This window comes from Xiphophorus hellerii, chromosome 12, assembly GCF_003331165.1.
Source record: "Xiphophorus hellerii strain 12219 chromosome 12, Xiphophorus_hellerii-4.1, whole genome shotgun sequence".
NCBI lineage: Eukaryota > Metazoa > Chordata > Actinopteri > Cyprinodontiformes > Poeciliidae > Xiphophorus > Xiphophorus hellerii.
Window position 1 is genome coordinate 14922269 of NC_045683.1, and position 27484 is coordinate 14949752.

The following is a 27484-nucleotide window of genomic DNA, read 5'->3' on the forward strand; positions in this document are numbered from 1 at the left end:
GAATGTCCTGGGTTTGATTCCCAGCCCGGGGTCTTCCTGCACGGAGTCTCCCTGTGCATGCGTGGGTTCTCTCTGGGTACTCCGGCTTCCTCCCACAGTCCTAAAACATGACTGTTAGGTTAATTGGTCTCTCTAATTCTCCCTAGGTTTGTCCTGTCTGACTCTGTGTTGCTCTCGCCCGGAACGTTAGGCACCAGCACCCATTAGAAAATGAATGGATGGATATCTCAAATGGGGTAGAATTTATTTGATTTTGTTGCACAAGTGTATTCCAAAAATTGGTTGCAATTTGCATCATTTATTAAAACTTATTTTACTATACCTGTAAAACTTACGTAATTTTTAATTTGAAATAATAATTAAAACCCCAACCAAATTAAATTAATATCAACTGTTTCATTAATTTCGTTAGTTAAATTCAAACAGGTGCTTTATTTTATTAGTGTCAATAGATACATTGAGTCAGGGAAGATAAACTTGTCCTACATTGCCTCCTAGTGGATGATGTATGTAAAGCTACATGGCATTTTGTTTGGCGCCGATGGAGGGAGTCACTCCTGAGATCTTTGGTCAGTCAGACGACAGAACTTCCGGTCGGCATTTTGTTCTACGAGAGGAGAGCCTCTGGATGATCGCAAAAATCGTCATTTTTCTCATTTACGGTCGAAATTGGCTACCAACTTTGTTTACGTCGGCGCAGACCGACTGAAACTCCGAAGAACGAATGTTTCCCCATGATTATACGTTGAAACATTCACCCTCGACTGACGGAAGAAGAACGAATCGGTCCGACCCGGATTATTGTTGATAGCTAGCAGGCTAGCTCGTCGGCTAGCTGGCGAGCCAGTCGAGTTCCTTCTGGAGGAGCCGCGAGAGAGAAGAAAGGGGGAGCTAGAGATACGGACACAAACCCAGCTAAAACATTGCCCACCCTTTGAACGCAACATCCGAAGGTAAATGCTAGCGCGCAGTTTATGCTTATTTAGAACACTTAGGGACTGCAATTATTTAAAATGATGTTAATAATTGTTCTATTGCAAGACCACCTACGGCGTCGTTAATCGTTGACCGGGAGGTAACGGAAGCTACTAACTAGCTAGCCAAGCTAGCTAGGTGTGTTTTTGCTCTGCCGAGGCGCACGGCCCTCACTGGATGTCATTTGTCGAGCCCGAGGATTGGGCCGTTGCCACGGAATTGCAATCCCCACAGTTGCCTGTACATGTACTTTCAAACCCATCACTTTTTTCCTCCGAGCTCAGTGAAAATAGGCCAACATTTAACAACCCGCGACCAGCGCTTCCTTATATTTGTAATATTAAGAATCGGGTTCCCCTTCTATTTAAATAAGTAACAGCCTTGGAAGCCAACTAAAAAACAGTTAGAGCTAGTTAGCCTAACTAGCTAGGTAATAAAACACGACAATTGTTTTTAGCTGATGTTACTGCTGCCGTAGATGGTGTTTTTTCGCTTTACTGTAGCTTCAGGCTTTGCGTATAAGATCCAAACAGTCAAGAACTTCTAGGCAGTTTAACGACGGTCGTTTTTATAGGACTATATGGAGCTTTAGCTGGGCTATTTAGTATAAATATAAATGTTAAAATAGATGCTAACGCGAGGTTGAAGTTAGCATAGATTATTTTACATTTTGTGGTGTTGTTTTCTTTTGAACCCTTTTACTATGCTAGTGGTGGCTTTGGATACGAGTCTGATTGGGGAGGTTTTGACTGAGTGCAGCCTACTTTGTCTAAGCTGTGACTGCTTTTCCGTTGGAGTTTGTTTTTGTTGTGAACGAAAACTGCAGAGCATGGTTTTCAGCTACTTAGTTTGCAAGAGGCGAATTGTAACTGTTTGCTTCTGGAGGATGCAGCCCCCCCTCCCTACTGCTGCCGCCACCATCACAGTGCATCTGTTCCTTTGTGCTGCCTCCTGCCTGTCAGTCTCACAGCTGTCAGCCTAGAGCCAAGCCCCTGCGTGCAGGGGAAAACCACACAGACTGAGCATGCTGACGCTTACACCTACTAATGTACAGTTCGCATTATCCGTCTGTTGACCCTCCGTTACAGTTAGCTTATGCACAGCAAGACTCTGCTCAGAGTAAACTGAAGTGTGTGTGATCTCAGTCGTACGCTCGTCTCCGTCTGGGGGCGGTGATGGGTTTATATGGCTTCAGTTATACGTAAAACTTTCCTCAGAAGTTATTGATATAGGGTGCCACATTGAGGTTAACAGCGCTGCACGGGTTTGCATTCCAGGCTCAAAGGTTGTACTACAGCAAGAACGATGTCACTGCAAAGGATAAGTGCATGTGAAGTGGTGCAGGCTATGTTGTTGTTTTGCATGTTATTGTCCCAGTGAAGAATGAAGTGCAATTTGACGACGGATGAAAGTCTGACACGAATGCTTTCCGTTTAGGAGTCTGAAGGTGCAGGACATTTTATCTGAGATGTCAGTGAGTCTACCGGAGACTGCACGAGATTCTTTAAAAAGGTATTATTGTCATGTTGTATCAGATATGTCAGCCATGTCACTATTGAGACTGCCTGAAGTATGCATGCACATACTAGCTTGTAATTTATTTAGTCATTTATTAGGCAAATGTTTGCATCATACATAATATGGTAAATAGCTCACGAACCTTTGAAGCATGCATTAAATATTCACAAATTTGTGATTGCTTTTCCTCTGCCGTTATCTTACCTCTTACGTAAATTACCTGAGGCTAGGTTTTGACAGTATATCGCAGGTGTTTCCTTATGGCACAATAACTGTATACAATTTTAGTATTACACAGAACAGCTCAATGCAATAAGTATTTCCTGCATAATTACCATGCATTTATGCACTGCATACCAACAATGCATTTTGCGATTCTTGTTGTCTAATGCTGCAGGCAATGTTTTAGCAAGGCATTGCACTAATGAAACTTTTTTTTTACATTACCAAAAGTAAGTCATTTTACTCTCATAACAGCATATGTAGCCAGATATAACATGTTGAATAAAAACATGCTGTTAATTAAGGTGAAAATATTTAATATATTTTTTTCAGTAGCTGCAAAAAAATGACTATCTGGGTTCTGTGTCTGCAACAGAACTTGAATTAGACATTAACATTGTTAAGCATCAGTTTTTTGTTTGTCACAAGACATGTCATCATTGAGACATTGATCAAGAATTATTGCAAATCCTATGTTTTTCTTATGCCATGCAGCTCTACCAAAAAAGTAGGGAAAATCTATGAGGCAAAAATAATTTACAGGTGTAACAAGGGGATCTAATTTATCCAGAGCTGTTAATTAATTTCTATATTAGACATGCAAATGTGTACAAATCTGCTGAGCTATATGTTGTTCATATCAATGTTTTGCATATAACTTATCTTATTATCAAAACACAGTGAACGTTAAGAAGATTACGTTATAATATGTGAAAACGCTTATGTACTTCTGTACCTACCAAGAAGCTGCATCCGTAAAAGTAAGATTGGGTTGTTTTACTTGCATTTGTTTTGTTTGCATCTGTTTTTCATACATGGAGTGGGTTTTCTGTGGTAACAATAAAAAGTGTGGACATTGTGTTTGTTCATCTAATTTTGCGCTAATTAGTCTAAAATCCCATATTAGTAACACAAACAAAAACATGAGCCATTTGAAGAACAACTTTAATTTTCTCAGGTAAATGCCAACAAAATCACAATTATAGAATGAAAACAAACAACAATAAAAGCAAGTATTTACCAATACAGAGACATGTTCTTTTTAAGGTCAAATATTATGCTATAGATTATTTTGTAAACTTAAAATCTAAATTTTGTTCTCTGTAGTTGTTTTTTAATGTTTTCTTATAAAAGTAACAGGCCTCTACAGTTTACATGCTTATCAATCAGAAGATGAAAATATTTACTACCGTCGCTATTCATAAAGATGTTTTATCAGTCAATGGTCAGACAGGTATTACTTTACAATACATTGGTAATTGTTTTAAGTAGCCACAACTGCTTTGGAAATCTATTTCTATTTTGCTAATAAATGTGTACTCTCCTGCTCCTTGCTGATTTCTGTTTTTGTCTCTTTCTCACTCTAACCACATCCTCTTCAAGGTGCCAGGAGATGTGAGGACGGGTGTTGTCCGTCGACCCCCTGATATACCTGTGTATCAACACACTCCCCCGCCCTCACCTTCAGCATGAATGGGGATATGCCCCATGTTCCCATCACCACTCTTGCTGGGATCGCTAGCCTCACAGACTGTAAGTACCCCACACTGTATACCAAACGCCTGTCAAAGTTTGTGCGGCCATGTGAAGAAGAAGTTTTCTGTTTGAACAAAATTTTCGGTTTTGACTTTATGCTGTCTGTTTTTAACCCCTTTTTCTCTCTACATTGTTTCAATAAAGCTGCATGCCCTGTAGGGCTCTTTATTCCTTTTCTGTCTTCGTATTGTCTTTGAAATAATTTTGTCTCTCTTCCCAGTGTTGAACCAGCTGCCGCTTCCTTCCCCTCTACCTGCCACCACCACTAAGAGCCTCTTGTTCAACTCGAGGATAGCAGAGGAAGTTAACCGTCTACTGGGGTGTCGGGATGAGAATCTGGCCTCCCAACTAGCCCATGGCCTTAACCAGGTCTCCACAGAGCACATGTGAGTGTATAAAATGATTTGACCTCAAATATTGTTACATCATGAAAATAGTGATATGAAAACTGGAAGAAGCCTGTTTCTGGGAGAGGTTCACATTTAAATAAAATAGCTTGAAAGTTGAGATGCCATGACAGGATGAGACTAGATTCTGCTTCTGGTTTGTAAAGATGTTTGCTTCATTTTGTTATGCTGCCAATTAACATATGTAAGAAACAATTTTATTTTCAATGGAGTTATGACACTTAACAGAGATGATACAAACAGATGCTAATGGCTTCACTGCTGCTAAATTTGCAGGATGCAAATATTGCATAAGAACCTTCAGTATCTCTGTGGTTAAAATTATTTTTCTGTTTAACTGTTGAATGTGTTACATTTTTATACAATAACTTATACATCCCAGTGTATGATCTGGTCATCAGCTTGTCCAGATTTAACTTTATAATTTTATTATGTTGTTAAATATTTTCCATTAACATTAAAATGGAACAACTAGAGCTTTGGACAGGACTAGAAAGGTATATACATTTTTAGATGTTTGCTTTTGGTAAAATTCCCTTACTTTGTTTTCAAATCTGTGAGCAGTCAATTTAAATTTTTTGCATGTTACTATTAATTTTCCCACACGCCAGTTTTACTTGAACCTTGTCTGATATTAATGCAACATTTCAGAGAACTGAAGGATAACCTGGGTAGCGATGAGCCAGAGGGAGACGCACCACTGTTGCTGCAGACCATGCTGGCCAGGAACCCTGGCATCTTCAGGGAGAAAAGTATGGAAAAAAAAAATGAAATTGTAATGTAATATTATTTTTATTGTTTATGATTTTAACAACAATATTATAATTTTTTAAAAAACAGATGTTATGCAGCAACCAATGGTACCACCTTTTAAGATCACCCAAAACTCCATGCACAGCCCTGCACAGTCTGCAAACTTCCAACCGGCTGCAATTTCTCCCAATCCATCAAGGTGGGTTTAATTGCAAAATGAACCTGTCATTATCGGTTCAATCTTGAAAAATAGCGTTACAAGGACTGTTGTTTAATCTCTATACAAAATAGCACATCACATAAAATAGTTTCATTAATTTGACTATTCTTCTTTGTCTTTTTTATTTTCCAATTTTCCGTCTGCTGCTCTTCATTGTATCCAGCCGGTTTGTGGGACCGCAGTCGGGTTCCAGTAGTCGGTACATAGGTCAGCAGAACAGTCCCGTGCCCAGCCCCTACACTCCTCAGAGCCCTGCACCGGGTTACATACAGCAGTATCCCCATCAACAACCGCCCAGCTACAACCAACACCAACAAATGTGTAAGCATGTTCTTGTGCGTGCATGTGGGCAGTGGAATGTGGAAATTTGATTTGTGAAAAATGCTTGTTTGCATTTTATCATTAAAAGAACAATTGTTTAAACTTCAAACTGCATAAGTCAGTCACTGTTAAAATATTTGTATTTTTATTTTAGGCCATCTGAAACATGTGGAAAACAAAATTTAAATTTTAAATACTTAACTTTTTAAACTTAAAATTTTGTATTTCAGTATCTAGTCAGTTATGTCAGACAGACATTATCATTGTTGGAGATTCTAAACTTAAAATGCATTTTCAAACTAATCATATTTTTAAAGTAACTCTCCTGTTTTTTTAAATGCGTATTTAAAATGTTAGTCATAATTTGGACATTTTCTCATTAATGATTCACATTTAAGACTGTTATTTACATAACCTGAGGCAGCTTTTAGATTGTTCTTGTGATTTATGTCAAATAATTTTAGTTCCTTTCCCACCTTTTTAATTGTAGGATTTTATTATTTAAAATGTTGTTTGAGAATTTTACTATTTTAAGACTGATGAACAATTATTTCTAACTTTAAGGTTGTAGATCTTTAATTTAAACAGTTTTACTGAGTTGTTTGTAATTCAGTGAGCATAATGGTAAGAATTAGAAACCAAGACTGGTTTTCAACTCAAACCAAAGAAAGGTTTACAATAAGATAGAATAAATAGGTGTATTGCACAATAAGTGCAATACACTTTTTTATTTAAACTATAATGAGTTGGACATTTTGCTAGATTTTATTAAATCTGTTCTTACAATAAAATCAAACATGTTTACAATAAATATTGATGCTCAGGTAAATTCGCCAGATGCATAAATTTGTCATAATCTTAAATTTAATCCTGTGACAGATTATGCAGGAAATAGAAATGTGCTCATTTTTGTTCTTTATATATTCAGCTTCAGTGGCGAGCCCAATGGTGCCAGGTGGGATACGGAATATCCAAGAAGGCAAAGTATCAGGGCAGCTATCTAATGCTCCCAATCACCATTCAGACAGGCACGGTACGGACGACTACATGAATATTGTGCAGCGGCTGGGAAATGAGGTATGCCTGACAAATTGTACTCCTAAATTGTGGATTTAATTTAATTGTTTGGATTGTTTAGATTTGCACTTTACAGTATATTCACATTATTTGCACTTTTTGAAAACTTGTAAGCCAATGTCTAATGTAAATGGATCACTCAATGTTGTTTTGCAGGAAGGTGATTCAGCCATGAGGAATCCTTCTTTCCAGCTGAGGTCTCCTCAGTCGGGCTGCTCTCCAACGTCAAGTGAGGGAACACCCAAACGTAAGGGCTCTTGGAGAGTAAAGAGGCAATACAATCCTAGAACTTTGACTACTTTATTAATCAGCGTCAAACTTCACAATTAGTATTTAATGAATGTGTAAAGGCTTAAACCTCGGTAGCACTGGCGGAGGTTGTTTTATTGAATGGAAGGTGGATTTCATTCTTTAAAAATGAGCTTCCCTGTGTTACTGCTCGTTTGTAGCGGGTTCTCGCCCACCGCTGATTCTCCAGTCGCCGCCTCCCTATGCGTCATCGCCCAGGGAAGGCGGACATGACCAGAAGCAGCATCTTCAGCAGAGGAAGAAAACTCCCACAGTGAAAGAGGAGAAAGACATGTATGATATTGTTAGCTCTCCTAACAAGGACTCGACCAAACTCACCCTCAAGCTATCCAGGGTTAAGTCAAGTGAATCCGATCCATCAGGTATTAGTCTATTAATAATCTGTACTTGAATATAGTTGTTGTTTTATTTTTTTGCTTGTTTGAACTCATTGTGTTTTACTTATTTGTTAGGTGATGCTGGGCCAGGCATGGATCAGAACTCTGACAATATTGAGGCAGAGCTGGGTTTTCAGCAAGTTCCAGTTCTTCAGCCTAATTTGGCAGCCAGACTGCAGCAGCAGCAGATCCTGCAACAGACTGGTGGAGCTGGTGGTCTTCAGCCCCCTAGTTCACCTTATGATGAGGCGGAGCTTGATGCTCTGGCTGAAATTGAAAGGATTGAACGGGAGGCAGCCAGTGAAAAGTGTTCAAAAGAAGTTCAAGACAAAGGTGTGGTTTTAAGATGTCTTCATTTTTATATCACAATATTGTTAATGAAAAATATATTGAATCGAATTGGTATTGATTTTTTTAATGTTTATCTTTGTATAGACAAGCCACTTAAGAAGAGAAAACAGGACTCATTTCCTCTTGAGCCTGGAGCAGGAGGACCAGGGGCCCCCACTGGTGCCCCGGGGAGTGGATCCACAGGAGGGGCCAATGCAGGCAAACTGACCCCACAAGAGGCCACTGCAGCTGGAAACGGTGCCAGTCGCCCTCCCCTCATGGTGAGCATCGACCTCCAGCAGGCAGGGAGAGCTGACGGCCAGCTCGACCCCTGTCTGGCTGCCCCTATTCCTGCCCTTGAAGCCCAACGCTGGCCTGAAGAACCAGCAAGCGGGCCGGCAGCAGTGGAAGGTTCTGACACAGCTTTGCGGTTGAAACCCGACGGGCGACCGGAGGTCATCAAAAACAGGGTTGATAAACACGACAGCAGGAGAGAAGGTCGGGAGTCATCCAAGCACCGACACCACGAGAAGTCGTCAGATCGACGCGGAGAGTTACCAAAGCCCTCGAACCGAGCGGAACACGGCCGAGACCGGGACCGCGAGTCCGACAGGGATAGGAGGCATCGAAGCGAGACCAGCAGTAGAGACAGGCGGTCCCCTGATTCCCGCTCCAGGAGCGATCGAGATCGGTCTGGCTTCCAGGCCGCCGGAGAGCCCGGTCGGAGCAGCGGTAAACAAGACGGATCCAAAGCGGCCTCTTCTTCCACTGGTGCTAAAATTCCAGATTCTTTCCCTGCTCAGCTCCTTGGAGGGCATACCGGAGCACTGAAGAACTTCCAGATCCCCAAGGTGATCTGGGCTGACCAAACCAAATATATATTCGCCTACCAATCATTCAGCTGTCACTGCCTGCAATCTCACAAAACCAAATCATTCCCCTGCTCACTCTTGAGTTTTGTTTTCCCATTTTAAGTTTTTTTTTTTTTTTAAATTCTGATTTTAGTTTTTAAATTTTGTTAACACATTAACTCAGACCTAACCATCTGTTAAACTCAGATATTTTTTTAAGTTTGTATACAGATAGAAGTAGTTGGTGGACATAAAAACGCAAATACATCAAGGACTTCTTCCACTGTGGCTAACTGTTTTCTGAAATCTGGCTTGTAAAGCAAAATCTCTTGGTCAACTCTTACCTATTGATATAGATTGATGAATGGATATAGGAGGGATGCACGATATATTGACACTGACATTGGTATTGACCAATATTAGTAATTTTTTAAGACACAAGTGTTGGTCCGATAAATAAAATGGGGCCGATATTAAAAGTAGATATGTATTTCCATCTTCTGTCCTTTTGTTTCCAGATGGGAAGGAGGTTAGTTATGTGACCTTGTTTTGCCATGTAACAGTGATAGAGATTCAGTGCAAGATTGTGGGGAGTGTAACTGAAGCAAAGAAGCAGTGGTGTGATCGTTTTTGTTTCGATGTGCTGAAAAGGTGGAGAAATGTATTTAATACTGGTAAATATTGGCTATCTAACAGCAATATTAATATCGGACATTGATATCAGTCACTGTGTTTATGTTCACACTGCAAGCCTGAATGATCATTTTCGATTTAGGTCACTTCAGGCTGCAGCGTGAATGTAGCGTATGTCATGACAGTATAGGATGAGACAAATCTGTGAAAAAGTTGAGCTCCTCTGCCTCGTTCTTCCCTGTGGTCCTACTGCCATCTGCAGAAACATACAGCTTAGTAAGAGACAACCAATCAGAGCCAGAACCTCCTCCTTTTGATTCAAACTATGACTGTCTGCTTTAGTCTTATGAATGAGGGAAAAATGTATTTGACTGCTTTTATCTAGCTAATCAGCAGGTCATATTTTCTTTGTTTTTCATCATTGTAAATTTCCTACAGTATACCGTTAGTTTTGGCTTCAGAGTTACTAAAATCATGCATGTAGTTTATATGAAGGGCTGCTGCAAACATTGTGATAGACCAATCACATCATTGCCATGCAGCGTGTGAATGCATGATACTTCAAATATCATAACCAACCACTAATTGGTGAATGCTTTATTGCAGACATTGACATTGGGTTAATGATTATGGTTTGATTTATTGTTGAGCTCCTGCTTTTATATATTTTTTAAGCCTTAAATATCAGTTGCATATTTTACAGCATTTTTTTTGCTATACTCTGAAAAAGTCAGAATCTTCTACATTCAAAGCATGTTTCACTGAACAAAATTTTTTTTTGTGTACTGGAGTTGGTCAACGTCAGTCATTTTCATTTTGACATCTTTTTTTAGTCAGCGCTTTAAATTCAGTGGACAAGATATCAAAGATTTAAAAAGACAAATTTCTACATCTTGCTTTGTTTGGGTTTTGTGGCAATGATTTGTTTGTTGTTGGATCATTTTCTACCATTATCCCACATTGTTGAACGTTAACCTAAATCATGAGAAAGTGGAATATCTCCTTATGTATTTGCTCCTGGGTTTCTGGGACTTAACATCAAAATCACAAACATTGTCAGTTTGAATCATTGTTTTATTTTTATTTTGTCAGATTCAGCTGTCTTAAAATTATATAAACATGCTCAAAGTTACTCAAACTTGACACCATTTTTTTTCTCTCCCTTTTTTTTTCTTCCTTCCTTGTAGATTAATCGTGATCGGGAGAACAGCGGATCAACTGAAAGTCAAAGGTGGAGCCAGCCTAAGGTGAAACTAGAGAGGCTAGGTTTGGTGAAGGACTTTGAGAAGCGACCCAAGCCTGTGGTGGTGTTAAAAAAGCTCTCAGTCGACCAGATTCAGAGAATCATTCGGCACAGCAAGTCTGGGAAGAACCGGTTCTCAGGAAAGTCGGGGAAAAGTAAGAAACTCCAGACACATTTTGCACTATTTTAAATATGTTTACATTTTTTTAGCTGCCTTTTCTTCTACTCCTCATTAAAGTTATTTATTAACTTAAGGTAATACTGTCACATATTTAGGTGGTATGGACCCAGAGGTTTTAAGGGAGCTTCCCCCAGAATTACTGGAAGAAATTGAGTCAACCATGCCAATGTATGAAAGGGTAAAGATGAACAAGAGGAAACGGAGTACAGTAAACGAGAGGCCCAAATATGCTGAAGTCAGCTCAGATGAAGACTATGATGCCAATGGAGAGTGTGAGTAAAATGATCTTTCTTGAGAGATTTCTTTTAAGGAATATTAAGATGTTTTATTCAGTAGATCATTAGAGATTATCAGGGTTAAACCTATGGTGTTTTATGCTAGAAAATGCTTCTGATGGCTGCAAATAGTCTCCAAGCCATGCTTAGAACACATTAATATTAGGAAAATTGTGATAATGATGTCATGTTTGTTCTTTGCAGCAGCAAGGAAGCGTCACAAAAGAGAGAAAGACAGATCCTGGGAGTTTGAAGAGAGGGAACGACGGGGTTCCGGAGATCACCGAAAGAGTGGGAACCGAGAAGGTCGGCGAGGCTCAGGTAGCCGCTACCGCGACTCCTCCGAGGAAGATTCGCCTCCACCCAGCATGAGTGAAAGTATGAAAAATTAATTGAAAGATTTTTTTTTTTTTTAAAGATCTGTGTTGCATAAATATGCACTTTAAAAAACTTACAAAATAAGGTTTTTAAAGTTAATACTAACTGCTTTGATAGATTACATTGAAATAATTTTTTTCTTACACGGAAAAATGTTTTTTTTTTTATGAAAGCAAATAGAAAATTAAGATAATGCTAACATATTAAAGTGTTTATATCTGGTCCACACAGAATATTTTCTCAGAAAAAAATGTTTTTCCATATTCAGTTGCCAGAAAAATGAAGATGAAAGAGAAGCAGAAGAAACGAAAAGCATACGAACCTAAGCTAACCCAAGAAGAGCTAATGGACTCATCCACATTCAAGAGATTCTTGGCAAGCATTGACAACATACTAGAAAATCTGGAGGATGTGGATTTCACTACCATGGGTAATTATCAGCATCGGTTTACATTGTGTTTGCAAAAACACTTAAGTTCCGTTTTGAATTTGATCAAACCTCTTTTCCTGTTTGCTTTTTCTAAGCAGCAGATGATGACGAGATACCTCAGGAACTGTTGCTTGGTAAACACCAGCTGAATGAGCTTGGCAGTGAGTCTGCCAAAATTAAGGCCATGAGCATCACCAGCAAGGTAGAGTAGATTGTGTAATATCTGTATGTAGACCCATATTTATGTGTGATTTTTCAGACCTTGGTCTAAGTGGCCTATGTGTTTCTGTAGATCCCATCAGATAAATTGGTGAAGCTTCTGAATATCCTTGAAAAGAATATCCAGGATGGATCCAAGCTCTCTACCTTGTTAAACCATGTGAGTGCTTTCCCTCAAATTGTCTGCTTTATTACTAAGTTAGCAGTGATTTTACAGAAAATATTAGAACATCAACTACAAAATTTTATTGTCCTCATAGTGAATAATTAAGCTTTCTGCAAAAAAAAAAAATCTCCCCTCAGGACCACGATGCTGAAAGTGAAGAAAGGCTCTGGAGAGACTTGATAATGGAGAGAGTCACAAAGTCCGCCGACGCCTGTTTGACAGCACTTAACATCATGACCTCAACACACATGCCAAAGGCTGTGTACATAGAGGATGTTATTGAGCGCGTGCTACAATACACCAAGTTTCACCTTCAGAACACACTTTATCCACAGTACGATCCTGTCTACAGAGTGGACCCACATGGAGGTGAATATTGTCACAGAACACCATCAGATTCTAAAGCAGAGGTCTGTTAATGGCGTGGCCTATTTGAAGCTTATCTAAATGATTTGGGTTTTTCAAAGTCTAGGCAAATAAATTATGAATTATTATCTTTGCTGGCTTCAAAGATTAATCAAATTTTTTTGACAAGAAAGCTGTAAAATTCATTTTGCCACAGCAATTACCCATTATTTATGTTAAGTTACTCCAAAGCTTCTGTAAAGGTGCAACTCAACAGCTGTTTTCAGGTGAGGTTCGTTGTCTGATTTGGCTCTGCTTCCTGTCATGGAAGCAAACGTGGGAGAAAAACCATCCCCAAAAGGGTTCCCTTGTTGCTGAAAGTGTTGATGCTCTGAATGCTGTGGTCATTCAGACAATTTATGGATTCTTCTTACATTTTATTCAAATATTTTATTTGTGGTGCTACTAGCTGTCTTCCTATGTGCACACAAGAAAATATTATAGAAAAATAATCTTTTTACTTGACTTCTTTGTCAATAATAAACATTTTTCTTTTCCCATCCAGGTGGGATGTTGAGCTCCAAGGCAAAGCGTGCCAAATGCTCAACACACAAACAACGTGTAATTGTGATGTTGTACAACAAAGTTTGTGACATCGTCAGCAACATTTCAGAGCTTCTAGAAATCCAGCTTCTTACGGACACAACCATCCTACAGGTTAAAAAATATATATATATATATGTAAAAAAAAAAAAAAAAGACCTATAATGTTTTAATCTGCTGTTCAGCTTGGTATCAATTGCATTAAATTACAAAATATATATTTTATTGATTTTTTATTTTTTTAACTTGTCTTGCAGGTTTCCTCTATGGGAATAACTCCATTTTTTGTGGAGAATGTTAGTGAGCTGCAGTTGTGTGCCATTAAGCTTGTGACAGCGGTGAGTCTTTAAAGGGAAAAAAATTAATTGGTTTGAGTCATTTCAAATAATACATAGAAGTACCTCATTATTAGATTTGACATGTGATTTATTTTTTAACCATGTCTGATTTTTGTTTCTACTGTTCTGCAAAACCGGAGATTTGTAAATCATTTCTTTGTGTTGCAGGTTTTCTCACGTTATGAGAAGCATCGGCAGCTTATTTTGGAAGAGATCTTTACTTCTTTGGCCAGGTTACCCACCAGCAAGCGCTCCCTGAGGAATTTCAGGTAGCTTGAGTAAACATTTGTTCTCATTGACATGTGAAAATAAACTGTTGTAGGCACCAAAGGGGAACAAAAATGAAATGTATAATTTTTCTTGAGATCTGGAATCGCTCGTTGCCCATGGTGACGGCCAACTCAATGTGCTGTCTCTTTTTTGCTAGGCTGAACAGCTCAGACCAGGATGGAGAACCGATGTACATCCAGATGGTGACCGCTCTGGTGCTGCAGCTGATCCAGTGTGTGGTCCATCTCCCTAGCGACAAGGATGTTTTTGAAGAGTACGACAAGGTGGGAGAGCAAACGGATCAAAAACCTTCTTCCCATGTGGGAAACTTATTTTCTGATTAATCTTTTTTGTTTTAAGGTGGATCAGGACGTCCTGATAACCAACTCGTATGAGACGGCTATGCGGACAGCGCAAAACTTCCTTTCAGTCTTCCTCAAAAAGTAAAATGATTGTTTCCACCCTTTATGTTGTACTTTTGCAACAAATATTTAAGTTCAATTATTATTTTTTATTATTATTATTATGGTGACTAGATGAATCTTTAAGCCTTCTGGTACTACATTAACCATTTATTAAGCAATTAACCAAGCCTTCTGAAGTACATTTCATTTTTCAATCACTTTTGTTTTATGAATCAACTTTTTCTGCTCTGTTCGTTTTATAAATAATTATTCTTATCCTTTGCCTTTGTTATTTTTTGTATCAGATGTGGCAGCAAGCAGGGAGAAGAAGACTACCGACCGTTATTTGAAAACTTTGTCCAGGACCTGCTATCAACTGTAAACAAACCAGAGTGGCCTGCAGCAGAGCTGTTGCTCAGTCTTCTTGGAAGACTGTTGGTTAGTGTGGAGAACTATTTGAAACTGAAGATATTTAAATCTGTGCATGAGTGCTAGTGTGAGATTGGTTGAAACCACTTAGTACCTTTGAAAATAAATCCTCCCTCATGCTTTGTTCAGATAATTAGCTTTGTCCTGCATGTTTCAATGAAATAATAATTTTCCATACACATGTAAATAAGTCATCATTGCAATTTGCATTGCTTTGTTGTTAAGGTATTTTTTTTCTACTTCTCTGTTTTATCCCCATCAGGTACACCAGTTCAGTAATAAGCAGACAGAAATGGCTCTGAGAGTAGCATCTCTGGACTACCTAGGCACAGTGGCTGCCAGACTCAGGAAGGACGCTGTCACTAGCAGGATGGACCAGAGATCTATCGATCGCATCCTACAAGCGGTAGAAAACTTTGTCATCGCATCCAGTGTTCAACCATGAAACTGAAACTGGCTAATGATTAATCCTGTTGAATTAGTAATTGCCAATGGGTGGTTATTTTGATTCACAGTCTTGCACCTATGTGCTTGAGTTGACAATCTGAGTCATTTTGTTCTTATTTGACTTGGTCAAAAGTGATCTTTCAGGGGGAGGTTCTGGTTTGTAAAACATAATGTTAAGTCAAGAACTCTCATGTCAGTTAAACTGTTACCCATCTTGAAACCTAAAACATTTCACAGGTTAAATTATTTCTGCACATTTTAAAATAATAACAAAGTAGGTCTTCTCTACCTAAATGTATTATTATATTTCCTATAAATGGGTGTGTTTGGGAGGTAGTGGTTGGTAGTGGATGTGCTTGGAAAATTCATGTAGCCTCCCTTTGTGAATTAAGTAAGATAAAAAATCTGCTGCAGACTTTCATGTCTAATTTCAGAGGTCAACCTCAGAGCTGTTGTAGAGTCGGAGGTATGTGCCATAAAGGTGATCAGTGATTTTACAAGCATCTGGCTTTAATGTGAACTATGACTGTCGCTTTGTTTTTCACCTGGAATTTTAAAGTGAAGTCTTATTGGAAGGTTGTAAGCAGTTAATGTCTTTCCTGTAGCAGATTGGCATTTTCATATAGCATAAATGTAAAATAAACCCAGGTCAGCTGGTCCTAAAGGCTGAAGCAAGCAGCTAGTCTGAGTTTGTCCCTGTTCTAAACCAGATTTCCGCTGCACTCTTTAAAAAATTTCAGCTTTTTAATGAACTTTTTCATGAGCCTTTAAAATCCTGTTCCACTTGCATCAGATGGTTATTAACAAAGAGGGTAAGTATAATGTCAATAGGCAGCAGTAGTTGGAGATTGTGCACTACTGATGATCTTCTGATGTGAATTGTGCAGTAAACAGGAAATGCAAAGAGTGACGGGTTACTTTACTCAGCATTATATCTGCTTCAGACAGTTATGAAGAAATTTGCTGTGCATATTCTCAGATGGGAAGATTGTTGATGGTGCACTACCTTTACCCTTCCATTTTCCCTGTGAATAAATAATACTAAACTTTTTTTGTGGATTACCACATAATGCAAACATGATGCCGGTTTAAAGGTTCATTAAATACCTCTAAATAATATGTATCAATGTCTTTGAGTCTGGATTAATACCAAATAAAATTGCAAAGAGAGTTACCTACTGTAGGTAAGATATTGCTTACTGATTGCTGTTTACATCCTGTCTTTTTTTGATGGATTTGAGTCTAATCTGTCTCTGTGACTGTCTAGTCTCCAGGGACTGATGAGACGCAGCAGCTGCAGAAAGCTTTACTGGACTATATGGAAGAAAATGCTGAGACGGATCCTTCTCTGGTGGTGAGTTAACATTAGGCTTATTAAAGTGTTGAGATCAAAACATTTTTGCACAGTGAACAACACACTGATTTTTTTATATCATTATTTTAAATGCAATCCATGTAAAAATCCCTCTCTTTAAATGAATGCTCACTCAAATCTTTTACTTAGTTAGTTCATGTTGTGTTTTGTTCAACAAACATTTGATTTTTAATGTATTGAAAGCTATGCTAATTATAGATTCTTTGTATTTTCATGCATTGTTTTTTGAATTATTACAATTTATAAGTACTTCAGTCTAAGAAAAATACTTTTTGTCAAATGAGCCTGATCTAAAACTTTGTGTTTATGTGATAGTTTGCCAGAAAGTTCTACATTGCCCAGTGGTTCCGTGACGCCACAACCGAGGCTGAGAAGTCCATGAGGAACCAGAATCCAAAGGATGAGGACTCATCAGACGGACCCCAGCATGCGAAGGAGTTGGAAACAACTGGTGAAATTATGCAGCGCGCAGAGAAACGCAAGAAGTTCCTGCGTAACATCATTAAGACGACACCAGCCCATTTCGCCACGCTGAAGTAAGGATTTCACATTGTGCTCCATAGTAAAGTCTTTGTCTAATCTGATTGTTGATGTGTGCATTAATAGACTCGTTGATCTTTTTCCGTCATATGATACACTGTTAGAATGATTTAATTATAACCTTGTATTTGTTCCCTCTCTACAGAATGAACTCAGACACTGTGGACTATGAAGACTCCTGTCTAATCGTGCGTTATTTGGCCTCCATGAGGCCGTTTGCCCAGAGCTTTGATATTTATTTAACACAGGTAAGATGAGTTATCTGAACATCTGTTCAGTTAAAGTAAATGTTAGTAGTTGAAACATGTCATGTTTTTTTTTTTTTTTTTTTTGTCAGAGTAATCTATAAAACAGTTTTTCTATGGGAAGTTATATGTTATTTATTCATGCTTTATTTTCTTGTTCAATAGATTTTGCGAGTTCTTGGGGAAAGTGCCATCGCTGTAAGGACTAAAGCCATGAAGTGTTTGTCGGAGGTTGTGGCTGTAGACCCCAGCATTCTGGCCAGGGTACGTGAGCGTACGAATATTAGTGACGAACATGTCTCAATGGTTCTATTTTGTGCAATTTTTTTTAATTTTTTTTTTATTGTAAACATACCCTTTTATTTATATCTGATCATTATTGAAATAAATTTCTATTACACTGCTAAACTTGTGCTTTTATTTTCCTTTTTTTGTAGTCTGACATGCAGCGAGGCGTTCATGGCCGTTTGATGGATAACTCCACCAGTGTGAGAGAGGCAGCTGTAGAGCTGCTGGGCAAGTTCGTGCTCAGCAGACCCCAACTCACTGAGCAGTACTATGATATGCTCATAGAGAGGATATTGGTAAGTTGTTTGTTCAATTATGTAGGATTGTGTAGAGCAGAAAGTTATGGGAGTTGCTGAACCTGTTAGTACATATAGGAACAGAAGTTATAGTGTCTAAATACTTAAACAACTGTTGCCTGCAGGCCAAATATGTACATTCTTTCATGTTGGCAACATCAGGGGTGAGACTTTAGATTGAAGAGAAGATGAGACTGACGATATGGTTCATGCCTGCAGCTTCTGTCATTTTAATCTTGCCAAACATTGAGCTGTAATCATTTGAGTGTACACCTTTTAGATGGTTTACTGTGTAGGATGTAATTTCTGGTATATGCACATTTTGTTGTAGTTTTCCTTGTATTTTTTGTGAGTTCTGCTTTTTGCTCTTAAAAGCTCCCGTAAAATAGCTTATTGGTCACAAAATGTCAAAGTAATCACATGAATAAGTGCTGCAGGTATTAGCTGACACTTGCAAAATGGTTAATTAATGCCAACTATTTCTTGCTGCATGAATAAAATGAAGTGGTTTGAAACAACAGGATTAGCGAAGAACCTCTCTCTTTTGGTTTGGATTATTTAAACCATCTGTATTGAAAAGAAATTAAAACATTAGTGTCTTGAACTTTGCATCTGGCAAGTGAACATATGGACATTGTTGGTCTGGTTGTCATGGAAATGTGAAGAAGGGTTCATGCAAAGTTCACTTGTTGTTACTGTCTAATACTGCCATCTGTTGGTGAAACAGTGCTCTTGCTCTTTATGCATCTATTTAATTTGAAACAGCTTGTTTTTAGTGTAATACTTTACAGAACAGTAAATATATTTGCTTTTATAATACAATAAATCATTTTTGATGTACAGGACACCGGTATCAGTGTAAGAAAGCGGGTAATCAAGATTCTCAGAGACATCTGTCTGGAGCAACCAACCTTCAGTAAGATCACTGAGATGTGTGTGAAGATGATCCGCAGGGTCAACGATGAAGAAGGCATCAAGGTACCTCCATCTTTTATCATCTTTTTTTTTTCTTCTTTTTTTTTGTTTCCTCTATTCTTAATGAAAAAACTATAAATCTATTTTGTCAACATTTAGACATTTCTTTTCTTTGAATTGTTCTGTTTTAACAGAACAATAATTTGTTAAGAACATAAAATATATTTAACAATTCTTCTGTGCAGAAACTGGTGAATGAGACGTTCCAGAAGCTGTGGTTCACTCCAACTCCAGCACATGACAAGGAAACCATGACCAGAAAGATTCTCAACATCACTGATGTTGTAAGTTTAGCTGCCTTTTGATTTGTATGTAGTCATAGAATGTTGTTTATGCAAGACTTTATCTCTATTCTACTCATTTTAGTTTCAGAGTGAACCTTGTATATTTTTTATATTTCTGATCCTTTTAGGTTGCTGCTTGTAGAGACACTGGTTATGACTGGTTTGAGCAGCTTCTGCAGAATGTGAGTATAATTTTTGTGGCTGGTAATTTTGTTGTAATTGATAGTCAAAGTCTTGTAAAACTAACCATTGTGTCTTTTCCTTCCAGCTTCTTAAATCTGAAGAGGATGCTTCATATAAACCAGCTAAAAAGGCCTGTGTTCAACTAGTCGACAATCTGGTTGAGCACATCCTTAAATATGAAGAGTCTCTAGCAGGTATACAAGTTTTTCCTTATAGAATCCAAATGGTTGATGTTATACAGAAACTTGGTATAACGTTTGGCTGTTTTCAGAACAAAGTAATGACCGTGTTTTTTTTATTTCCTGTTTTTTTTTCTGCAGAAAACAAAGGAGTAAACTCAACACGGCTTGTGGCATGCATCACCACCTTATACTTGTTCAGCAAGATCAGAGCGCAGCTCATGGTCAAACATGCCATGACCATGCAACCTTATCTGACCACAAAGTGTAACGTACGTTCTGTTATTTGTTTTCCACTGCACCATCAATTAATTGTGCTGTATAAGATATTTAAACCTATAGCACACACTACAGTGATTTTTGGGCTAAAGTAGTTGTGTGTTGGAGTTTATTTATGCTGAAGTGATTACAGCAACAGATTTAGTCAGTGATTTGCTTCAACACATTTGCTTCACCAGCCAGGTTGTTAGTGATTACTGTCACCAGTAGTCAGATTTTCTGAGACAGTGACTTTGTTTTGGTTTTTTTTATTTATTTATATTTATGCACCATGTTTTTTGAGATGCACCTGCAACATGTCTGTCCTGAAGTGGTGCCACTTCCGTGAACAGTTATTTGAGATATAACAGATTCTCTTGGTAAAATGTCTCATTTGTTATCCCTGCAGACTGCCAACGACTTCATGGTTATCTGCAATGTGGCGAAGATCTTGGAGTTAGTGGTCCCCTTAATGGAGCACCCAAGTGAAACTTTTCTTGCCACCATTGAAGAAGACCTTATGAAGCTCATCATCAAATACGGCATGACGGTGTGTGACGGTGCCTCTTCTCAAGCTTTACAAATGCTGCAGTTCAAGTTTAATAATAATGACATTTCTGCTTATTTTAGGTGGTCCAGCACTGTGTGAGTTGTCTCGGAGCTGTCGTAAACAAAGTTACACACAACTACAAGTTTGTGTGGTCTTGCTTTAACAAATTCTATGGTGAGATATATTTACTTAAAAATGCCCGTCATAAAATGTGGTGTGTAAGAGAGTATTCAAATTGTCTTTTTACAAGTCTGGTCTTTCATTTACACATAAAAAATACAAAACACTAACTTTTCAATATTATTATTATTTATTTATTTAATTCTGTGATGTTTTTTCCCCTCAGGTGCACTTAACAAATTCAAGATTCAGCATCAAGATGATCCCAACAGCACAACATTAGTAGCAAACAAGCCTTTTCTGCTGCGATCGCTCTTCACCGTGGGTGCCCTCGGTCGACATTTTGATTTCGATCTGGAGGAGTTTAAGGGCACCAACAAGGTGGGACAACAACTTTAGCATTATTATAAGCTTTGAGTTTGAGTTTTGATTTAATTGAGTAATATTAAGGCTATGAAACTTCAGGTTTGGCTAATATGTTAATTGGCATGTTTGCTGTGTGCAGATCATTATCAAGGAGAAGGTTCTTGAGCTCTTGCTGTACTTCACCAAACATGAGGATGAGGTGGTCAAGACCAAAGCCATCATTGGGTTAGGTAAAGTCACTATTATTATTTTTATTCTTTCTATATCTCTTTGCCCAGTTTGCAGGTGTTTTTCTTTCTCCCTTTTCCTCAGCTCTTCTGTGTTTTTAAGGCTTCATGTTCCCAGGATTAACATCTAGCATAAATTTAGATCAGACAGAAATATGAGTGGGTTTTTCAGGAAGTACTTCCACAAATTTCCATCTGACCTAAGTTATATTTACATTTAGTTTGTTTCTGGCTTATTCATTCACAGATACACGTATTACATTAATAGCAAGCCAAGTTATTTGGTCAAAAGATCTTTTCAGAATATTGTTCTGCTCCTGCAGACGAAAAGTCAGTGGCTTCCAAATGTTTATACAGCTCTGTTGAGATGTCAGGTGACTTCAACTGAAAATCAAACTTTTAATTAGTTGGGAAGCAGCGACAACAACCTCGTTGTATAATTGTATATAATAAAAATCTTTATTATTATTGTTATTTCAGAAACAGTCTTCCTCCTCCTTTGCTAGGAGTCTGTCAACATGCATCAGGACTTTGTAATGATCACCAAATCCATCAGATTCTGTCTATATCATTTGTCCACAGTTAGTGATTGTCCACAGTTTCTTTCTTCGTAGTAGACACCTAAAAGTTGTCAGCTAAACGGAATTTGGAACTATTCATAATTTAATTTACCTTGACATAAAACTGCACTATCTGAAGGAAAGCAACCCAGATCCTCAACTTGTCAACTGGAATTATGCTACAAAAAATGTTTGGTTTCATCAGACCTAACAGTCCCCACCAAGTTTTTTTTTTTTTTTCAGTCAAGCTTGAATCTTTTCTTCAATCTTCAAAGTCTTAGTCTATACATACAAAGGATACAGGAGATTGCCATGATATGTAAAGGGAGGACTTGCCAGAAATTCCTGCAGCCTCTTTAGTGTTGCTATGGGCAACCTCCCTGACCTTTTTCCTTCTTCCTTTTTACATATATTTGGTGAAGCCACCAATTGTATTAGTCGATGTGGCCTGCATTTATTGATAGAATGAGGTTATGTAGGAATTTCTAATCAATCATATAACATTGTGTTCTTGCAGGTTTTCTTGTTATTATGCATCCAAGCCAGATGTTTGTGCCTGAGGTGAAATCCTTGTACAATGGTATCCTGGCCGACGCCTCCTCCTCCATCAACCTCAAAATCCAGGTCCTTAAAAACCTGCAGACGTACCTGCAAGAAGAAGACTCACGGATGCAGGAAGCAGACCGAGAATGTAAGTTAATTTTACTGGTGACATAACTTCTCTTTTTTTTAAGCACTTTAGGATTGCACCTCGTTACAGAGTATTTTGCGTATAACCACGTGATGAAAAAGTGGTCTGGGCTTTTCAAGTAGCTCTCGTTTCATACGATCATCTTGGAGAAAATTGCTAATGTTTTTGTATCTTTTTAGGGAAGAAACTGTCCAAACAGGAGGATCTGAAAGAGATGGGAGACATTTCATCAGGGATGAGCAGCTCCATTATGCAGCTGTATCTAAAACAGGTGTTGGAGGCGTTCTTTCACACAGAGTCCAGTGTACGGCACTTTGCTCTCAATGTCATAGCTCTTACGCTCAACCAGGGTCTCATTCATCCTGTACAGGTGAGATATCAAATATCTAAATCAATAACAGATATTCTTTTGTTTACTGTCTCCATCAGAACTACGTTACAGTCATTGTCGTGTCAACCAACTTTATTTTTCTTGGTTCTTGCAGTGTGTACCCTACCTCATTGCCATGGGAACAGACCCAGAGCCCAGCATGAGAAACAAAGCCGACCAGCAGCTGGTGGAGATTGACAAGAAATACACCGGATTCATCCATGTAAGATGCTATTAAATGGGGTTTTTTTTCTGTTAAATTCAAAAACAAATTAAGCAAAGAAAAAAACCCAAACTCAAACAGTTTTTTTTCCTGATTTAAAAATAAAACACACACATAGCAACAGTACAGCCGACCAATTTTATTTAATGACTTCCTTAGACAAAGTCTGCAATATTGCTAATGGAATAATTAACATTTTGAAATATATTTTTATTGTTACTCTGATATAAAGCAAAACTTTGTCTCTTTGAAAACATATTTTTGTAACTGATTGTTTTACGTGTTGCTTATAGACCAGAATTGTCAGTATGAAATGTTTTGCAACATATTCTACATGCATGTTTCCTTTTTTTCTATATAGGAAAAAGGAATCTATACAGCCATATACTGTATAATATTGTATAATAATACATATTATTATACAATCTGGCTGTATTAAGAGAAATACAGCCAGATTTACTAGACCCTAACAAACAAGTGTTTGAAATGTCTGCCTACTCTTAAACTCTTTTTTTTGTACCATAACATTACAGATGAAGGCAGTTGCAGGGATGAAGATGTCGTACAGTTTGCAGCAGGCCATCAATTCATCTCGTAAAAGCATTGTAAGAGGCTTCAGGCACGATGAGACACACTCAGCTCTCTGCTCCCACCTCTACACGATGATCCGGGGCAACCGGCAACATCGGAGGGCCTTCCTCATCTCACTACTGAACCTCTTTGATGACAGTGCTGTAAGTCCACCCTCTACTTCTTTGTAGACCCTTTTGCAAATTGGTATTTTCTTATAAATCACGTATCAAGTAATCATTTATTTTAAGGAAGAGTTGTTGTTTGTCAGTGCAGTAAAATTGTTATAGGCTCTAAATCTGTTTTGTCCTTGTTTTCATGCGGTTCTGCAGAAGACAGAAGTAAACATGCTGCTGTTTATCGCCGACAACTTGGCTTGTTTCCCATACCAGAGCCAAGAGGAGCCGCTTTTCATCATGCACCACATAGACATCACACTGTCTGTTTCTGGCAGCAACTTGTTGCAAACCTTTAAAGAAGTAAGTTGACAGGATCAGGGTTCCTCCACAATCTAGAGAAGTCTGAAAAAGCATAAAAACTTGATTTCAATGTCTTCTAGGTCTGCATAAGTATGAAAACAAGGTTTTAAAAAATATTTGCTCTTCGACACTTTATCCCATACTCCATTGTCTAAAGTACCCTTTGGTCAGTCTTTCCTTCTGTATTTCAATATAATTCTGTTTCTTTACCAAATTGCTTGTGTTCCACAACCTCATGTCCTTCCTATATATTCTTTTTGTCCTAGAGTCCTGTGTCCCACCTCTGATTCCTTTCTTCCACCTTCCTTATGTCATTTTTTTCCCCAAGTTTCATGTTTAAAGTTTCCCCATTGCAGACATATCTATCATACAGTCATGTTGAACTTTATTTATATTTTAAATAGCCCTGCATTTCTATGTAGCAGTTTTTATTTTGACCAATAATTATGTTACATCCCACAGACAAAAAAACAAGATTTTTTTTAGTGGTTTTAGGTTTTCTTGAAATGTTTGTATTTTTTTCTTATCAGCTTCTACTAAAGGAGCCAAGACGGAAGGAAAAGAAAGTAAAGGTGTGGAAAAACACGTCTGATGGTGAGGATGAAGAGGGAAAGATGAACTGCGATTTTTCCAGAAGTGATGAAGAGGAAAACTGCAACAGTGACGAAAACGAAGACAACGACGACGAAGTGGTGCATCGGCCAAAGAAGTCAAGAAGACCCATTGAAAACTCAGACAGCTCCGATTCTGAATCCGACTTCGAGGATTTGGATGTTGAGGATGTGGAAAAAGTAATGAGGCTTCTGCCAGATAATCCCATTGGCCTCTTGGACTTCGCCAATGCGGTTCAGGGCATCTTGCTTCTCCTCGTGCTCAAACAGCATTTAAAGAACCTGTATGGATTTTCTGACAGGTAAGATTCTGTCAGAATTCATGTTGAGGCTACATCATTTTCAGCCGGGTCGTGTTTAATGTAGTCAAAAGGTATAATAGATTTAGAAATATTGAAATATATACTAAGGCTTAAAATTATTGTGACTTTTTATTTACATTTTAACAACAAAATGTCAAAAAAATGTTTTGCTCTTTTCAGTAGTCAATGGAAGAATGTTTATTGGCATAATGATAATTCAACTTTCTAATAAGGTTAAAGTCCTTGAGTTTGGAGGGCCTGTTTACCATCACCATAATGTTGAGTCCATAATGTCCTCAGGTTTATTTGTGAACTCATTTTGTGACTCTGTTGTCATCAGCAGTCTACAATTGAACACATGCTACATGTTTGGGTAATTCAGCAAAAGTTAGAATCGCTCAGCTCCTGAAATTTCAACAAGCGTTCTCCGTCTCTCAACAGTAAAATCCAGAAGTACTCTCCAACGGAGTCAGCTAAGGTGTACGATAAAGCAGTGAACAGGAAAAACAACGTGAACTTCCACCCAAGACAAACCTTGGACTTCATCTTCAACAACATGAGCAACGCCACGCTGACGGAGGATGTAAAAAGGCGGATAGTCAAACAGTATCTGGACGTAAGTAATAAAGCAGCAGATATGTTTCAGATCAATCCTTGTAAAACGTTGTGCTACAATCTCTTTGACAGGGTCCTCTAACTGTGTCTAGTTTCCAGATGTTACTAAGTTGCTGGTCTTTGAAATAATTGTCTCTTTGTTGCACACAGTTCAAGGTTCTGATGGAACACCTGGATCCAGATGAAGAGGACGAGGAAGGAGAGGCATCTGCCAGCGCCAACATCAGAAACAAAGCCATAAACGCCCTGTTGGGAGGCTCTGGGCCCATGTCGGGACCCAGCCCCCGCTATCAAGCGGGACCAGAGACGGATGACGATGATAGTGATATTGACGAAAGGACCCCAGGGGTGAGACAGATAGATTCACACAATATTTAGTAGCTCCTGTTGAGCCGAAACTGATGATTTTAAAACTTCTTCCCCTTGGTAGTCCTCTCGAAGGTCAAGGCGAGCCGGCGACCCCTCGGATCCAGGCCGAATGAGTGAAACGGTGGAAGCTATGGATGTGATCGCCCTCTGTTGCCCCAAATACAAGGACCGACCGCAAATAGCTCGAGTCACCCAAAAGACTCCCAACGGATACACCATCCACTGGATGGCAGGCTCTTACTCGGGACCCTGGGCAGAGGCCAAGAAAAGGGACGGCCGTAAACTGGTGCCTTGGGTGGACACTATTAAGGAGTCGGACATTATTTACAAAAAGATTGCCTTGACCAGCAACCACAAACTGAGCAACAAAGTTGTACAGACTTTACGCTCACTATATGCAGCACGGGAGGGAGGGGCTAGCTAATGGCTCCTGTATTTTTATTTTTATTTTCTTGTTTGTTTCGGTTCCCCTGTTCCATTTCTACTTTATGAAAATCCTCTCCTTCCCTGCTCCTGCTCCTCCTCCTCAACCTGTCACCTCCAACAACACAGCCAAACTTCACTGGATTCCTACCTAGCCCCTCTTCCTCATTTTTGTAAGAGAACACAAGAGGGCAAGAATATTTGACACTACATACTTTTACATGACTTACTCTTGCAAAAATGACACAAAACACGAGACTTATATTAGAGGGACTGTTCATGTTTTGCTTGTGTAAATGTTCAGAGGATAGAATCCTGAAGGCATTAAAGGAATAATTCACCCAAATTATCCCTTAGAAGGCTATCAGAAGAGAGACCTGGAGGGAAATGTTTTGTCAACATTGTTGTGGGAGCTCCTTCGCTGTTGTGCAGCAGATTCTAGTCGTTCATTTCTACTCCCACTGTACCATAGTTTAACATGACAAAAAACTAAAATGTTTATATCTCTGAATACAAAAAAAGCTGTAAAAAAAAGAATAAAACCTTAAGTGAATGTTGGAAATTAGTCTTTTTGATGTTCTTATTAAAGTGTTTTTGGAGTTTATTATATGACTAGCACCCTGATGGGTTTTTCCTTTTAGCTTTTAGATATTTGGGAAAAAAAAGTAAAAAAGAAAATAAGATTTTTTATTTTTGTTCACGTTTATTTGTCCATGCTGTACAATGGCAGAGTCCTCTGAATATAATTTATTCTATTTCGAACTACGCATGCAGTATATGTGGCCTATTACAGGAGGATATTTTGTAAATGTAGATTTTGTTGTATTAGGTCACCCTAGTAATACGAGGAAGGGGATTCATACCCTTTTGGTGGAACAAATACTGCAATAAATTTTCTACTTCTCTTTGTCACTTGTCTGCTCAAAGTGTTAATATGAGTTCATTTTACAAATGAAAAATAATGAATGAGTTGTTGTAACTGCATTGAAATGCTTAGGGTGAACTTTTTCTATGTGACAGTAAGTATATACCAGTAATGCCGAGCATTGGTTTCAAGTCCATAGACCGAAAACAAATAACTTACAATGTTTGTTTCTCCAATATAGAGGGACAAAACTGCCACAGTTC

The 27484-nt window shown here is 38.4% G+C and overlaps 1 protein-coding gene across 5 annotated transcripts; it reads left to right on the top strand.

Annotated features, from left to right (window-relative positions):
• The first annotated feature begins 568 nt into the window (after positions 1-568).
• Positions 569-27268, top strand: nipbla (NIPBL cohesin loading factor a). Of its 5 annotated transcripts, none has more exons than XM_032577641.1 (49): positions 569-953; positions 2413-2487; positions 4099-4248; positions 4472-4637; positions 5310-5410; positions 5499-5610; positions 5795-5952; positions 6881-7029; positions 7186-7276; positions 7479-7700; positions 7791-8048; positions 8151-8896; positions 10717-10927; positions 11049-11225; positions 11433-11606; positions 11875-12036; positions 12132-12238; positions 12329-12415; positions 12559-12790; positions 13332-13483; positions 13627-13707; positions 13876-13976; positions 14135-14261; positions 14338-14420; positions 14687-14819; positions 15073-15216; positions 16525-16611; positions 16948-17168; positions 17318-17420; positions 17583-17681; positions 17855-18001; positions 18845-18979; positions 19162-19260; positions 19389-19442; positions 19529-19637; positions 19764-19894; positions 20290-20430; positions 20511-20604; positions 20777-20931; positions 21056-21146; positions 22221-22394; positions 22574-22764; positions 22880-22987; positions 23521-23721; positions 23890-24036; positions 24567-24949; positions 25391-25565; positions 25715-25912; positions 25995-27268. In XM_032577641.1, exons 3-49 carry the CDS (start codon positions 4185-4187, stop codon positions 26355-26357), a joined length of 7644 nt encoding a protein of 2547 aa, XP_032433532.1. In that variant the 5' UTR covers positions 569-953; positions 2413-2487; positions 4099-4184; the 3' UTR covers positions 26358-27268. The 5 variants fall into 5 exon arrangements, with proteins under 5 accessions (XP_032433532.1, XP_032433533.1, XP_032433534.1 ...); XM_032577643.1 differs by having other exon boundaries at positions 570-953; positions 8151-8326; XM_032577644.1 differs by having other exon boundaries at positions 570-953; positions 8151-8326; positions 12135-12238.
• Positions 27269-27484: the final 216 nt, after the last annotated feature.